The sequence below is a fragment of the Electrona antarctica genome (assembly GCF_951216825.1).
Source record: "Electrona antarctica genome assembly, chromosome: 4".
Taxonomy (NCBI): Eukaryota; Metazoa; Chordata; class Actinopteri; order Myctophiformes; family Myctophidae; genus Electrona; species Electrona antarctica.
In genome coordinates, this window is record NC_136809.1 from 31,334,807 (window position 1) to 31,347,548 (window position 12,742).

The following is a 12,742-nucleotide window of genomic DNA, read 5'->3' on the forward strand; positions in this document are numbered from 1 at the left end:
GTTGCCATGTCTGGCTATTACAAGCGACTTGGGCTTGTTTTCATATAAGTAACTTGCAGGGGAGATGTGGTTGACTTGACCAATGGTTCATGTGAAGGGCCCTCAGATTAATATGTTGTTAAAAGGATTGGTGTTGTTGAAACGTTTTCATATATATTCAAGGCAATTTCTGTGACTTGTTTTCGTGGACCTGGCCGCTTGTTTCTTTAAACCTGGCAACGCAAGGTTTTGCTTTTGCTGAAACTCAATGCAGTCAGAAGGAACGGTATATTCATGTTGTAAATTGAGTTTGATTAGAGCAATAGAAAAGTGGAGAGTCTTCTGTCCAGAGCATGTGCCTAGGGCAGAGCTGTGTGTTTTGTGTCAATAAAGGACAGTTTCAATGCCAGGGTGCTTACAGTAGCTGGAGGAAATCAATAGCCTACAGTATATTGGCAAATTATTCATGCTAAATGATCTATCAATCTAATTGTTTCTGCTGTTAAACTATGATTTAATTGGATGATGAGATGAGCTGATTGTGACAATAGGGTTAATATAATTGGAGGAAATAAATAAATTATTAAAAGAAAATCAGAAAAAACATATATGCGTGGATTATAGGCCTATACATGAATAAAATGGTGGCAGTATAAGTGCATAATGGTGCTTATCCGACATCTCAGAAATATGGGAAGTGTTAACAAGTGGGTGGTTGTTGCATATAAAATGCAGAAGGGACAATTAATGATTTACTAATGATAAAAAGGACTGTATTACTTTATTACTTCGATAACAGAGCTGAAACTATAAAACTATAAAAATACTTTTGAAAGTAATCAGAGTACAAATAAATACTCAACACCACAACTCTGGGCAGAGAGCCTCTAACAATTGGCAAAAATGGTTATTAAACCTTTTAGATGATAAAGTTAATAATTAGCTTTAACAGGAATACTTTTAAGAGAAATGATCAATATCCAAATGTTACCTTAAGCAGGAAATACTCTTTAGAAAAATACCTTTAAATACCCAATAGAAAAAATTAGTCCACCAGGAAGAATGATTGTCCAGTCAGAGCATATAGTTTTTGTCGATTCATTTTCAGTTCGGAGAGAATAGAACAGATCCCACATACAGCCAAATTACAAAATGTCTCTCTGGCGTGCCACAAAATGGACACGGTATATATATCATTTTAATCAAGATTTGAGAAGGAAGTTCAAACAATCACATCCTGTCCAAACCAGGAAGCATAATGTATGGGATATGTAGTTTTTCATGTAAATGTAGTTCATAATTTAAGTTGGAGACAACCAGCTAACATGACTAGCAGACAACTTGTCTGCTCTGGCAAAGCACCAAGGCCGAATAACAGGGCGTTTTCCACAGACACGCTGGGTGTTTTGGCAAACAGGAGAAAACAATACTTTATCAGCACGCCGGCTGGGGGGAAGAATTAATACTTATCTAAACGCTGGGCAGAAATGAGATGTAACTTAGTGGGATACAGGGCATGAAAAATACATGGGGTCATTGGGAACATTTAAACTTCCATCCACAAAATAACAGATCTACAATAATTCAAAATTATCCATCAATGGTGGTCTTAAAGGAGGAGGCGGAGGGACTGGATTAGGTGGGTGGTGCTAAGGTTAAACTCACGCATACCTAATGAACTGGTGGGTGTGTCTGCATAAAACCATAATTTTAACAAATACTGTACACTTTTTTTTGAAAAAATGATACCTCCTTATATAACAATAACACCTGTGTTTAAGTGTGGAAAAAAATCACGGCACTCCATCTTTAAGTTCCAGGAACGACTTCTAGTGATATGCTGAGACTGTCAAAGACTGCTATGTCACCAAACCTGCTAGCTGGGAAACACATTCCCCAAAACTCGGTTACAACTAAACAATGCTCTATAGTAGCATTGTGAACATTCTAAGGTTACTCTTATGCAGGCTCTGAATAAAAACAGACTATTGAGAATTACACTAGACCGGTGCCCGGCTGTAGAGTCTGTAACGATGGTAGTTGGATATCTATGCCCCCCATATTTGTGATGTCATAAGCTCATAACAGGCCAGCTCCATATATGGAGTCTGGGCAGGGGCCCTTTCCCCACCCGGCTATGCAATACCCGTTGTACCCGTCTTAGAGTACCCGTTCCACCCATCTGTCTGTGTCCCTTTTATGCCCAGAGATTTCATATATGGAGATTTCGCACTGTGACGAAAAGAAAGTTGAGCCAGAAGGCAAGAGAGAGACTCGAAGTAGAACCGCTGCTCCTTCGCCTGGAAAGGAGCCAGCTGAGGTGGTTCGGACATCTGGTTAGGATGCCTCTCGGGCGCCTCCCTAGGGAGGTCCTCGACTCGCTGGCCTTGGAATGTCTCGGAATCCCCCAGGAGGAAGTCACTAATGTTGCTCTGGAGAGGGAAGTCTGGAGCACTCTGGTGGAGCTGTTGCCCCCGCGACCCGACTACGGATAAGCGGTTGAAGATGGATGGATGGATGGATGGAGATTTCAGTATCTGTCTCTGTGTCCCTTTACTCCTATATGGAGTTGAGTTCTGTGTCAGGCATGCTCAAATATGGAGTGTTCTGATGTCAGAACAGGCCAGTTCCATATATGGTATATTGGATATATATCCCTGTGCCTAAACTGGCGCTGGGTAGTGGGTAGGGGCCCTATCCAAACGTGGGTCCGACCGACTCGACACCGGGCACTGCACTCCCTGCGGGGGTGTGGAACGTGTGGGTCGAATTTGAAGTCGGTGGGGCGAACGGTTCTCGAGTTACGTGGATTACAGACGTACACATACATATGGAGTTCTGTGTCAGGCATGCCCAAATATGTGTTGTGATGTCAGAACAGGCCAGCTCCATATATAGATCCTGGGCAGGGGCCCTATCCAGAGCCCAGGCAGAGGCCTTTTGTGGCGGTTCTGGACAACCGTGGTTTCCGACCAACTCGACACCGGGCACTGCACTGGGGAGTGGGGGTGTGGAACGCGTGTGTCGAATTTGAAGTCGGTGGGGCGAAGGGTTCTCGAGTTACGTGCATTACAGTTGTACACGCGTACAGACATACAGGTGGTGCATTTATAGATAGATGGCCATTAAAAGCATTTGGAAAGAGCAGGAACAACTGGGATGCATATATAAAATCCAGGTAACCAAAAAAACGGAACAAATTGTGTCTGATCCTGTTAATTTTCTCTTTAAAGAATTCATAAAACTGCCCCAGGCAAGATGCTATAAGGCCACTGCAGCAACCAAGAAGAACATTTACAAAAAGGTTTTCAAACCAAATGCAATAAGTTTGCTAAATACTAAACATAAAAAACACTGCCCGTTATTACTTGCGCAAGCAGAGCGCACAAGTACTGCGATCGGCTGGGTACATGTACTGTATGTATGTCTGTCGGGGTATGTCGGTGTCCTCTCTTGTTTAAGACCGTAGCCAAATCAGGGACCAGCATCTCTGGCAACGTCATTATGTCGTCATTACAATATATCATATTCATAATATATCTTTCTTTTTGAGTGGTGTAAACCACTCCTACAACTGGCTTTGTTAGTTTACGTGTCTGTCTGTTTGTCTGTCTGTCCGTACCAAAAAATGAGCATGGTTGCTATGGTCACCCAGTTCACACGGGTGTGATTTCATTACGTCAGACATTACGTCAGACCTCAGCTGATCAGTCTATGTAAGACCTTACACCACTCAGTTTACACGGGTGTGATTTTTTTTTAAAGCGGTGATGCCAATGGTGAGCGCACTTCATAGCGCACTCTGCTTGCGCACAAGTAGGCCATACATGGTCTACTTGTGTGCAAGGCACAAGTTGGCAGCTCGACAGAATGCATTTCTAGTTGTTGTCTGTAGTGTGCATGTTGTGTTTTACTGTTGTTATTAATTTATTGTGATCTGTTTTAACCAACCCATGAAGTCAAAGGAAGATTTCCACATGTTGGACAATATAATCTTATCTTATCATGGCGTGTTGTGTGTTGTGTTATTAATATGACCTTTGGAAGGGATCGGCATTTTTGCTGTAGTCGTCTCTTCTATAGTCTTTACTCTCTCTGTCCTCCGTCCTCAGACTGACCTGCAGAATGGAAAAGGGAGATATCGCGGCACCTCCCTACCCTGGACCCCCTCTGAACCTCAATGAAGCTGTCTATCCTCCCCCGCCTATGTACCCAGCAGGTGACCTAACTAGCCTTAATCTGATTGGTAAATGGCTCTGCATGGTTGCTGCTTCTGCATCATGATTAGTTAGACCTCGGAGACCACATGCATTTTCCTTTCAAAATAACTATTACAACAACTTCATTAGGCCTACCTGATTCTTATTGGGCCATTCTAGCTCCACCAATCACAATTCACAACCTCAGCCGCAACATTATTATTATTATCAGTAGAGATGTCCCGATACTGTATCGGTATCTGGAAAAGTCGGATCGGCCCTTATTTGTCATATCGGGTCATAGCGGTATCGGTGAATATGCCAGTCTAACCACAGATCCGACACAGGGGTAAGGGGTTGACACTATGGCAGGTAAATAAAATGTTGGGGCATGTGGCGTTTGCGTTGGAGTTGCCCAAACTGCAAGTGCACATTTGAGTGAGGAAGCGAAAAAAGTGTATCGGGACATCCCTAATTATCAGTCTCCTGACCAGGGGTCATCAACATGTCCGTACACAGCCACATGTGTCTGTGGCAAGACTTGTTTATGTCTGTGGCCTATTATATGTATTATTTACAGTGGGAAATGGTGCAGCAAAAACAGTTCTGTTCAGAAGGATCTATTTGCTACAAAAGCAAAGGAGGCCAGTACTGAGCAAATAAACTTGCTGAAAAACAATTTCACCGTTGAGAGAAAGTGTGTACGATTCAATGATTTGAAAACGATACAGTAACTATTTAAAATACATTATTTTAAATTAAGTAATAGAGCACCGAAGTCTGACGTCACTTTCAGTAGAGGGCGTCAATACACAGGTTCATGTATTTTTTTATTTGCATTGTAATCTCCATAGGGGGATTTTAGGTCGCTTCATATAAGAACTGTGTTTGAAAAATAAACCGAACCCCCCGGCCTTTCTGTCAGGGTAGTGGCTGTGCGTCGTTAATGATGTCCATTCATATTTGATACAGCCAGTTTCTCGAGAAAATGGAATTAATGTGGCCTCAAAAGCCTTGAAACTACATATGAAGGCAATGTCGCTGCTAATATACGTCACGCCCAGCTGTCAACACATTGCGTTCCTGAGATTCCTCGTTGACGTAAGCTCAGCTGGTGGTGACTCGACTCGTACTAACCACGAAACATTAAGTATCAATAAAATAAAAATAAACGTAATTAACATTCCGTTTCTGTTGTGCGACGGGCAGATGCAGCCACCCGCCTACCTGGAAATGTAGTCTCTGGGTTGTTTGGCTCGTTTCTAATTCTTATTTTGTTACTCTTTGGGTATATTTGTACATTTCCACCTTCAGTCGATGCTTCATATCCATATGAGTGAAAAGGCCGGGTGATCGGTTTATTTTTCAAACACAGTTCTTATATGAGGCGATCTAAAATCCCCCTATGGAGATTACAGTACAAATAAAAAGTACACGAACCTGGGGACTGACGCCCTCTACTGACAGTGACGTCAGGACTTCGGTGCTCTATTAAACCCCTCTTTTAAAATGTTCTTCAAAAAATTGCTAAATACCACGCACAAAAATACGTAGCTTACGTCAGTCAGACGGCCCAGATGGGGCAAACCACATTAGCGCCCGGGGGGGGGGGGGGTCTCTGGCACTCTCTGCCTCCCCTCCACAATCACTTTAACCTCCCTATGGACCGGGCCGGCCCTCTAATGGAGCCGGTGGCCAGGCTGGGTGCAGCCTATGTGTTTTTTTTGTTTGTTTGTTTGTTTGTTTTTTTGCGGGGGATTTTATTTATTTATTTATTTTTGTGCGCTCAGCCGGCCCCACCCTGCCTGGCCCTTCTGGCAAATGCCAGAATTGCCAGACCGTCCAATCCGTGCCTGTCTGTGTAGCTCAGTCAGTAGAGCTCTTGCTCTTGGACTGCAAGGTCGTGTGTTCAAATATGGGTACCGACAATTCAACCTATGAGTCTTATTTGTGCATATTGTTCTTATTGCGTATCGTCTTCTTTCTTGGTCCCGCCTTATTGCAGCTATATTCTTTTCTTTCTTTCTTTCTTTATTTTGGGGCTTTTATGACTTTATTATAAAAGTCATAAAAGAGTGGAGAGTGACACGCAGCAAAGGCCATGGGGAATAGGACTCGAACCCACACGCACACACTGTCAGGCTACATTGTAGCCTATATGTGCCCACGGTCTGCTACGCCAGCGGTCCAGGCCTTATCTTTTCTTTTCCTTTGACTTATCTCTTTTATGCCTAATACGGTGGGAGGCATTATGTTTTCGGGTTGTCCATCTGTCCGTCCCAATGACGTGAAGATAATTTCATGACATTAGGCACAAACGTCCACTGGGACTCCATTCAATTCAATTCAATTGATTCAATTCATTTCAATTCAATTCAATTGAGCTTTATTGGCATGAGAAAACATACGTTTACATTGCCAAAGCAAGGGTCGCAATATAATAAAAACTGTTTAAAATGGGGAAAGTATATGCAGTTGGAGAGGGTACAGCATTTTGTAAACAGAGCTATGTCACATTGCATCGTTATATGCATGTTCTAACATGGTATAAAGCTTTTTTTAAACAAATGGCAGCACTTTTTTTGCAGTCACTTTGGGACAAATGGCAGAATTTAGTAAACTGTGTGAAGGCGCTCTATTTCTGTAATGTTTGTGTGGAGGCTTGGGTTCATGTTAAAAACAAAACACACCCTGCATTAAAACCTACTTATTAAAAAGATAATGTAACCTATTGAACTGTCATTCTATAATTAATTATTATTATTATTATTATTATTAATAATAATAATAATAAATGTCTTTCTTGGTTAAATTGTCTCCTCAGGTCCACAGCCTGGACCATATGGGGCATCACAATATCCTGTACATCCTGGTGAGCATTATAAACCCTACCCCTCAACGCCTATATTTCAATTGATCAAAGACCCGCCCTGCAGCACTGTTTAATGCAATTTATTTGTGCGTGTTCTAAGTATTTTGTGTTGAATTACTGATGAAAAAGTAGTAAAAGTCAACAGTAGGCCTATGTATATCCATAAATTAATAAATTCCATTAGACAGTGCAGGGCAGGTCTTTGCGCAACCGCTGCGGCATTGAGATATAGGCCCCCTCAACACCCCCACCACCCACTCCACTGTTTACATTGAGACATAGGCCCCATCAACACCCCCACCAACCACTCCACTGTTTACATTGAGACATAGGCCCCCTCAACACCCCCACCACCCACTCCACTGTTTACATTGAGACATAGGCCCCATCAACACCCCCACCAACCACTCCACTATTTACATTGAGACATAGCCCCCCTCAACACCCCCATCACCCACTCCACTGTTTACATTGAGACATAGGCCCCCTCAACACCCCCACCACCCACTCCACTGTTTACATTGAGACATAGGCCCCCTCAATACCCCCACCACCCACTCCACTGTTTACATTGAGACATAGGCCCCCTCAACACCCCCAGCACCCACTCCACTGTTTACATTGAGACATAGGCCCCCTCAACACCCCCACCACCCACTTCACTGTTTACATTGAGACACACCCTGAGACACACCCTGCATTAAAACCTATTTATTCAAAAGATACTGTAACCTATTGAACTATCAATGTCCCACATCACATACTGTACAATTCTTCATGTCATTCTATAATTATTTATTATTATTATTATTATTATAATTATTAATAATAATAATCATAATCATAATAATAATAATAAATGTCTGTCTTGGTTAAATTGTCTCCTCAGATCCACAGCCTGGACCATATGGGGCAACACAATATCCTGTACATCCTGGTGAGCATTATAAACCCTACCCCTCAACGCCTATATTTCAATTGATCAAAGACCCGCCCTGCAGCACTGTTTAATGCAATTTATTTGTGCGTGTTCTAAGTATTTTTTGTTGAATAACTGATGAAAAAGTAGTAAAGGTCAACAGTAGGCCTATGTATATCCATAAATTAAGCAAGCAGCACGCTAGCAGACAATACACTAGTTCTTCTTTCAATCATTTTATTATTATTATTATTATTATTATTATTATTATTGTTATTATTATATTTTCACAATCTCATACACAGATACGCCGGCTACTTTCTAATGTTTTGATAATTTGTGCGACAGATGTATGCATATGACGGCATAGAGTTTCATGTGACGAGCATATAGTGCATTTAAGAAGAAGATGATCAGGTAATATAACTGTGAAAATAATAATAATAAAATGATTGAAAGAAATAACTAGTGTATTGTCTGCTAGCGTGCTGCTTGCTTATTTTATGGATACATACTGTTGACTTTTACTACTTTGTCATCAGTAATTCAACAAAAAATACACGCACAAATAAATTGCATTAGACAGTGCTGCAGGGCAGGTCTTTACGCAACCGCTGCGGCATTAGACATAGGCCCCCTCAACACCCCCACCACCCACTCCACTGTTTACATTGAGACATAGGCCCCCTCAACACCCCACCACCCACTCCACTGTTTACATTGAGACATAGGCCCCCTCAACACCCCCACCACCCACTCCACTGTTTACATTGACACATAGGCCCCCTCAACACCCCCACCACCTACTCCACTGTTTACATTGAGACATAGGCCCCCTCAACACCCCCACCACCCACTCCACTGTTTACATTGAGACATAGGCCCCCTCAACACCCCCACCACCCACTCCACTGTTTACATTGAGACATAGGCCCCCTCAACACCCCCACCACCCACTCCACTGTTTACATTGAGACATAGCCCCCCTCAACACCCCATCACCCACTCCACTGTTTACATTGAGACATAGGCCCCCTCAACACCCCCATCACACACTCCACTGTTTACATTGAGACATAGGCCCCCTCAACACCCCCATCACCCACTCCACTGTTTACATTGAGACATAGGCCCCCTCAACACCCCCACCACCCACTCCACTGTTTACATTGAGACATAGGCCCCCTCAACACCCCCACCACCCACTCCACTGTTTGCATTGAGACATAGGCCCCCTCAACACCCCCACCACCCACTCCACTGTTTACATTGAGACATAGGCCCCCTCAACACCCCCACCAACCACTCCACTGTTTACATTGAGACATAGGCCACCTCAACACCCCCACCACCCACTCCACTGTTTACATTGAGATATAGGCCCCCTCAACATCCCCACCACCCACTCCACTGTTTACATTGAGATATAGGCCCCCTCAACACCCCCACCACCCACTCCACTGTTTACATTGAGATATAGGCCACCTCAACACCCCCACCACCCACTCCACTGTTTACATTGAGATATAGGAATGTCACATCTGTAATTCTGGATTTCACACCATTGGAGAGTGTCATCAGCCAAAGTAGAGATGTGTAAAAAATAATGAGTCACATAACGTTATGTCCTAATGAATCCAGCTGGTGCATTGATTTTAAGCGATGTACGGTAGACAGTGCTGGACAGTAGTACTGAAACCCAGTAGGCTACTTGAGCCAAAGTATAGATACTCCCGGTCAAATATTACTCAACATGTGAAAGTTGCTCTGTCAAATTAGTTATGAGTTAAAATACTGAAGTACTCGCTTTAAAACCTACTTGCGTATTGAAAAGTACAATACATGGCTACCTGCTTTTAAAAATGCTAGTATTCACAAGTACAATTTACAAAGTACATTTTCTTTTTACTATAATTAATTTGCTGTATGAAATTCTTGACATCTCCCAAATATAAAAGAAATATCAATAAAAGAGCCAATCTACTAGCTCACAACGCGTCACATCGCGATGCATTGAGTGCTTTCACTATATTAGAAATAGGGCTTATAAGTGGTAAATTCATAATGCCTACTTTTACACTCCCTAGAAATGTAGTGGAATTAAAATAATTTGTCTTTGAAATGTTGTGGAGTGAAAGAGTCTTTACGTATCCAAAAATACAAAAGTAAAACACAGATACTAAGAATGTTATTTAAAAAAAGTACAAACTAAATGTACTTTGTTACTGTCCACCACTGACGGTAGTAGTAACTAGTGTGTCCTTGTTCCTACAGCAGCAGTCCCTGTAGTTACACAGGTTGTGGTGATACAGCCACACCTGAATGATGTTCCCGGACAGGTGAAGTGTCCCCACTGTCAGGCCAGTGTCGTTACCAGGACCTCCCATAAAAGTGGCCTGCTCACCTGGCTGATATGTGGCGTAACTGGAATCTTTCTGTGAGTGTATAGTAGTCCCCTCAAAAATAACTCTCACACAAAGACACATGCCCCCGTACAGAGGCACATACAGTACGCACGCACGCACGCTCACACACGCTCACACGCTCACACACACACACACACACACACACACACACACACACACACACACACACACACACACACACACACACACACACACACACACACACACACACACACACAGTATATTGCTTAGTCTGTTACCTTTTTTGCTATCTAATCTTGTCTTCTGCCTTTCTTAAACCAAAGCAAACAATGTTCTTTTTGTTTTTTTTAGATGCTGGCCTTGCTGTTTCATCCCATTCTGTGTTGACGCTTGCAAGGATGTGGAACATGCCTGTCCTCAATGCAACACCGTCATACACGTCCATAAACGGATGTGAAGCAGGAGAGAAGCCCGGCTAAAAAAACTATCCCTGTTGTTTAACTTTAACACATTGCAGTGGTTCCCAATGTGGGGCCCAAGACACACTTGGAGGTGTGCCAAAGCTCACACAGACCATGTCTGAGAAGGAAACTTTCTTTAATCCACTGTCTGCATGTATCTTCTCAATATAATATCAAACAAACTTATCATACAATCTTTTTTTATGTTTCAAAAATAGTGAAACTAGTAGGTTTATTAAGCTCACAATGCGCCACGATGCTATTGTCACAAAATGGTGTGCGTGTGCGCACATGCGGGGGCTTACAGCTTTTGTCAAAATTGTAAGGGGAAAGGTTGGGAACTGACATACCCAACTATGCTCAAACATTGCCCAATTTAATTTTTTGTAATATATTTTTTAATAAAATGTTGTGTCTGACAGTGTGCGGAACCTTTTCTTTGTTTTTCAAAGATACTCTTTTTATAATCAGTAGTCTCTGCGGTTGAATTGAGCAGCTTGTGTACAGTGAGGCTGCGTACACACCTAAAGAACAAATGTTCGGTCCGTGTGCGATGCCTGATTGCTATTTGATTGCTGCTCCAATTCATTTTCAATGGGAGTCACGTCGTTTGATCGGACAAACCTGTCCGATGTGGGGCCGGAGGGCACAACAAACACATCGGACACCTTGTAGTCAAAACAGCCAACGAACAGGGTGGGACTTCAGATCGGACAGAAGGGTGGTTTTTAACCGCCAACTAATAGGAGAGAACTTCCGTTCTTGACAGCACTGGGTGGGGTTTAGGCTGTAGTCTTCTGAGTTACGTGACACAGACTATTATATCGCTTGTTTTTGTATGTCTTCTTTTGGCTACGGCCGTGCGTAACTTGGAGAGTCCAAGTTGTGCACGGCTGTCTCCAGTGAGTGAGTCCAGTCTGGTACTAAGTTCTATTCTATATACAGAAATACAGGACGATAGCCAAAATAGCCGTCGGGCCTCGGCAGTTGTGAGGCTGCATTAATAATTAGTTCTAAAAGCATGTCTTTTTTTACGGGGATCACTATTGATTTTAATAGTAGACGCATATATGTCTATGAGTAGCCTAGAGTAGAAATGTAATGACAGCGTACGAGGTTCACATGCGCAAATATAACAGATATACAAGTTATCGACACGAATGGTACTTACGGTATGGTACACGATGTAAGCTTGTAGATCTGTTTATTTTAAGCATGCGCCACCGCCACCACGCAAAGTTATGACGCGCGCACATGTGGGGGGAGAGACCCGATATATTTTATAGCTCTATGGGAGAGACGCAGACAGAGAAATATTCAAAATCATCCTGTCTCGCTCTAGCGCACGCATAAAGAGCCAATGGAGCAAATGTTAAATAAGCTACACAGGTGGTCCTAAATGATTAATTGATTACATCACTATAGCAAAAGACGTGATATAGGTCAACTGCAGCGGAGCTGTTCTGACTTGAAGCTTAACTGACCAGCACGGCTTCAAGTTTAAACCATAAGATGACATGGAAATGCCCGTCGATTTGATGCGCAGAAATAACAGGCCTATATCGAATCAGGTTAAGGTGCACACATGGAAGAAAAGTCCTTTTTATCGGGATTCGGGGATACTTTGTTGTAGGCTATACGTCTCCGGTGAATTGTATGCACCAGCAGCAAGCACATTATTGTTCAAACACCTGCTCCTCTGTTTATCTGTTGTCTTATTTGGCTAATAAAATAATTATTAAGAATTAATGCAATTTCAAGTTGTTGCTGCAATCATGATTCATGTTGCTGTTCTCTTCTCTCTGTGTGACTGAAGGTTGCGCCCAAAAATTGTAGACTGTGATTTCCCGCACCCCCTCATGTTATTTTTCCCTCCGTCGTAAAATGACCTCTTTTCTTTTTTTCACTATTTGGTTCGCTTAACA

General features: G+C 42.6%; 1 protein-coding gene across 1 annotated transcript in view; it reads left to right on the forward strand.

Moving 5' to 3' along the window:
* Positions 1–12,742, forward strand: part of LOC306921245 (uncharacterized protein) — a 40,434-nt gene that overhangs the window by 406 nt on the left and 27,286 nt on the right. Inside the window, exons 2-6 of the mRNA XM_079498356.1 lie at positions 4,092–4,198; positions 7,003–7,050; positions 7,940–7,987; positions 10,244–10,406; positions 10,708–10,778. Of these exons, the coding sequence (XP_079354482.1) occupies positions 4,105–4,198; positions 7,003–7,050; positions 7,940–7,987; positions 10,244–10,406; positions 10,708–10,778 (424 nt within the window). The 5' untranslated portion in view covers positions 4,092–4,104. The remainder of the gene's footprint in view (positions 1–4,091; positions 4,199–7,002; positions 7,051–7,939; positions 7,988–10,243; positions 10,407–10,707; positions 10,779–12,742) is intronic.